Source organism: Lolium perenne, chromosome 2, assembly GCF_019359855.2.
Source record: "Lolium perenne isolate Kyuss_39 chromosome 2, Kyuss_2.0, whole genome shotgun sequence".
NCBI lineage: Eukaryota > Viridiplantae > Streptophyta > Magnoliopsida > Poales > Poaceae > Lolium > Lolium perenne.
Genome location: NC_067245.2, coordinates 326646864 through 326649734, shown reverse-complemented (window position 1 = coordinate 326649734; position 2871 = coordinate 326646864). Strand labels below are relative to the sequence as shown.

The following is a 2871-nucleotide window of genomic DNA, read 5'->3' as shown; positions in this document are numbered from 1 at the left end:
TGAAACCTGTTGGGGGAGTACGCATTGGCTAAGATCCGACGACGGCGCCGCCGGACGATGAAGGTGCTACGCGAGAGCCGGTCGTCTCTGCTGCACACACGTCCAAAAAAGGTGAAGCAGCCGAGCACAATTGAAAGTCGAGTTTGGCATCCCAGACGAAATGGCATATATAGGCTCTATATATGGCTAAGTCGGTGATCCTGTACGTACGTGTGCATCAGCGTACTAGAAACTACTCAGCGGCGGCTCGATCGTGTAGCGCTTCGCTTCCCCTTCTTTTATGGCGGGAGACGAGCCTCTCGTCAGTTCACTTGCTCAGCCAACTCGGCCATGGACAAGCTCGGCGCGAACCCGGCCAACTCGAGCCCGCTCACGCCGCTGGGCTTCCTGGAGCGGGCTGCCACCGTGTACGGCGACTGCTCCTCCGTCGTCTACCACGGCACCGTCTTCACCTGGTCCCAGACCTACCGCCGCTGCCTCCGCCTCGCCTCCGCCCTCGCCTCCCTCGGCGTCTCCCGCCGCGACGTCGTAAGCTAGCACACATGTATCCCCGGCATTAGTTACTTCCGTCGATGATAGACTTACATCATTGATTTGATTTCACCAGGTGTCGGTGCTGCTGCCGAACGTGCCGGCCATGTACGAGGCGCACTTCGGGGTGCCGATGAGCGGCGCCGTGCTCAACAACATCAACACGCGCCTCGACGCGCGCACGGTGTCGGTCCTGCTCCGCCACTCCGGCTCCAAGATAGTCCTCGTCGACCCTGCTATGCTCCCGGTCCTCGAAGATGCGCTCCGCCTCCTCCCGCCGGGGCACCCGGCTCCCCCGCGCGTCGTGCTCGTCGAGGACCCCCACGAGAGGGGGTTCCGCCCGGCGCCGGCGCCGGCTCTTACGTACGAGAGGCTGCTTGAGATGGGCGACCCGGAGTTCGCGTGGGTGCGGCCGGCGAGCGAGTGGGACCCGATGATACTCAACTACACCTCCGGCACCACGGCCGCGCCCAAGGGCGTCGTGCACTGCCACCGCGGCATCTTCGTGGTGACTCTGAATACGTTGGTCAGCTGGGCGGTGCCGGAGCGGCCGACGTACCTGTGGACGCTGCCCATGTTCCACGCCAACGGGTGGAGCTTCCCGTGGGGGATGGCCGTGGTGGGCGGCACCAACGTCTGCCTCCGCCGCGTCGACGCCGGCGAGGTCTACGACATCATCGCGGACCACAGAGTCACGCACCTCTGCGGCGCGCCGGTCGTGCTGAACATGCTGGCCAACGCGCCGGACGGCGTGCGGAAGCCGCTCCCGGGGAAGGTGCGCATCCTCACGGCCGGCGCGCCCCCGCCGGCCGCCGTGCTGCACCGCACGGAGGCTCTCGGCTTCGACGTGAGCCACGCGTACGGGCTGACGGAGACGGCGGGGCTGGTGCTATCGTGCGCGTGGAAGGGAGAGTGGAACAGGCTGCCATCATCGGAGCGCGCGCGGCTCAAGGCGAGGCAGGGCGTGCGCATGCCCTTCATGGCGGAGGTGGACATCCTGGACGGCGAGACCGGCCGCAGCGTCCCGCGGGATGGCGCCACGATGGGCGAGATCGTGCTCCGCGGCGGGAGCGTCATGCTCGGTTACCTGAACGACGGCGAGGCCACTAGGGTGGCGATCCGGGAAGACGGGTGGTTCTACACGGGGGACGTGGGGGTGGTGCACCCGGACGGGTACCTTGAGATCCGGGACCGTTCCAAGGACGTGGTCATCAGCGGCGGGGAGAACATCAGCAGCGTCGAGGTGGAATCCGTGCTCTACTGCCACCCGGCGGTGCACGAGGCGGCGGTGGTGGCACGGCCCGACGAGTTCTGGGGGGAGACGCCGTGCGCGTTCGTGAGCCTCAAGGACGATGCGGAGGTGACCGCGGCCGACCTCATCGCGTGGAGTCGGGAGCGCATGGCGGGGTATATGGTGCCAAAGACCGTCGTGTTCCGGGCCGACTTGCCCAAGACGTCCACAGGTAAAATACAAAAATACGTGCTCCGGAACCTAGCCAAAGAGATGGGTTCTACTTCTACATGCAGAGGAGTCAACAATTAACGTTGGCTATAAATAAGCAAATTCGAAACCTAGCCAAGGAGATGGGCCCTACACCCAGAGGAGTCAACAAGGAGAACATTGTTGTTGGCTACTACATATATATAAGAAAATTTTCATAAGATTTAATAAAATCATTATCTATATATATGTATATGTTGTTGGAGATATGCCCAAGAGACAATAAACTTGTTATTATTATTATATTTTTGTGTTTATGATAAATGTTTACATCCCATGCTATAATAGTATTAACCAGAAATAATAATACTTGTGTGTTTTGTAAACATAAAAGATACTAGTAGAAAAGGGGCTTCCATACCACCCCATTAGTCTTCAAAATGTTTGAACCGCGACTAATGGGGTCTTTAGTCGCGGTTCTGCAGGCGAACCGCGACCGAAGGTCTGGGCCCAGCGGCCTCGATCGACGGCTGGTGTACGGGCGGACCTTTAGTCCCGGTTGGCCTATAAACAAACTACAACACACTTCACTTGGCAACTTGGGGTTGCACTTCTATTCACAAGGGGTGGTGGGTTTGGCTTTGATCCTCTTATGCACACAAGGTGTTCGATGAAATACTCGAGAGCATCAAACCAACATGATATGAAGTGTCCGAGTCACACTTAAGCTTTCTCATTTATCTTTCCTCCTCGATCGCGGTTAGCAACTTGAACCTTTCATGTGTCATTGATAAAATATGCATGTGTGTAGTTCATAGTTTAATTCTTATTATTTCTAGCTAGTTAATTATTTTAACAAATACATGATGGTTAATTATATACTTTCTATAATAATAATG

The 2871-nt window shown here is 57.7% G+C and overlaps 1 protein-coding gene across 1 annotated transcript; it reads left to right on the top strand.

Annotated features, from left to right (window-relative positions):
* The first annotated feature begins 289 nt into the window (after nucleotides 1-289).
* LOC127330873 (2-methylpropanoate--CoA ligase CCL4-like) lies at nucleotides 290-2074 on the top strand. Its single transcript, XM_051356946.2, has 2 exons — nucleotides 290-528; nucleotides 608-2074. Exons 1-2 carry the CDS (start codon nucleotides 331-333, stop codon nucleotides 2072-2074), a joined length of 1665 nt encoding a protein of 554 aa, XP_051212906.1. The 5' UTR covers nucleotides 290-330.
* The last annotated feature ends 797 nt before the right edge of the window (nucleotides 2075-2871 follow it).

Coding starts and splice junctions, on each gene's coding strand:
- LOC127330873 (XM_051356946.2), top strand. CDS start 331: ATGGACAAGCTCGGCGCGAACCCGGCCAACTCGAGCCCGCTCACGCCG. Junction 529..607: donor GCGTCTCCCGCCGCGACGTC/GTAAGCTAGCAC, acceptor TGATTTCACCAG/GTGTCGGTGCTGCTGCCGAA.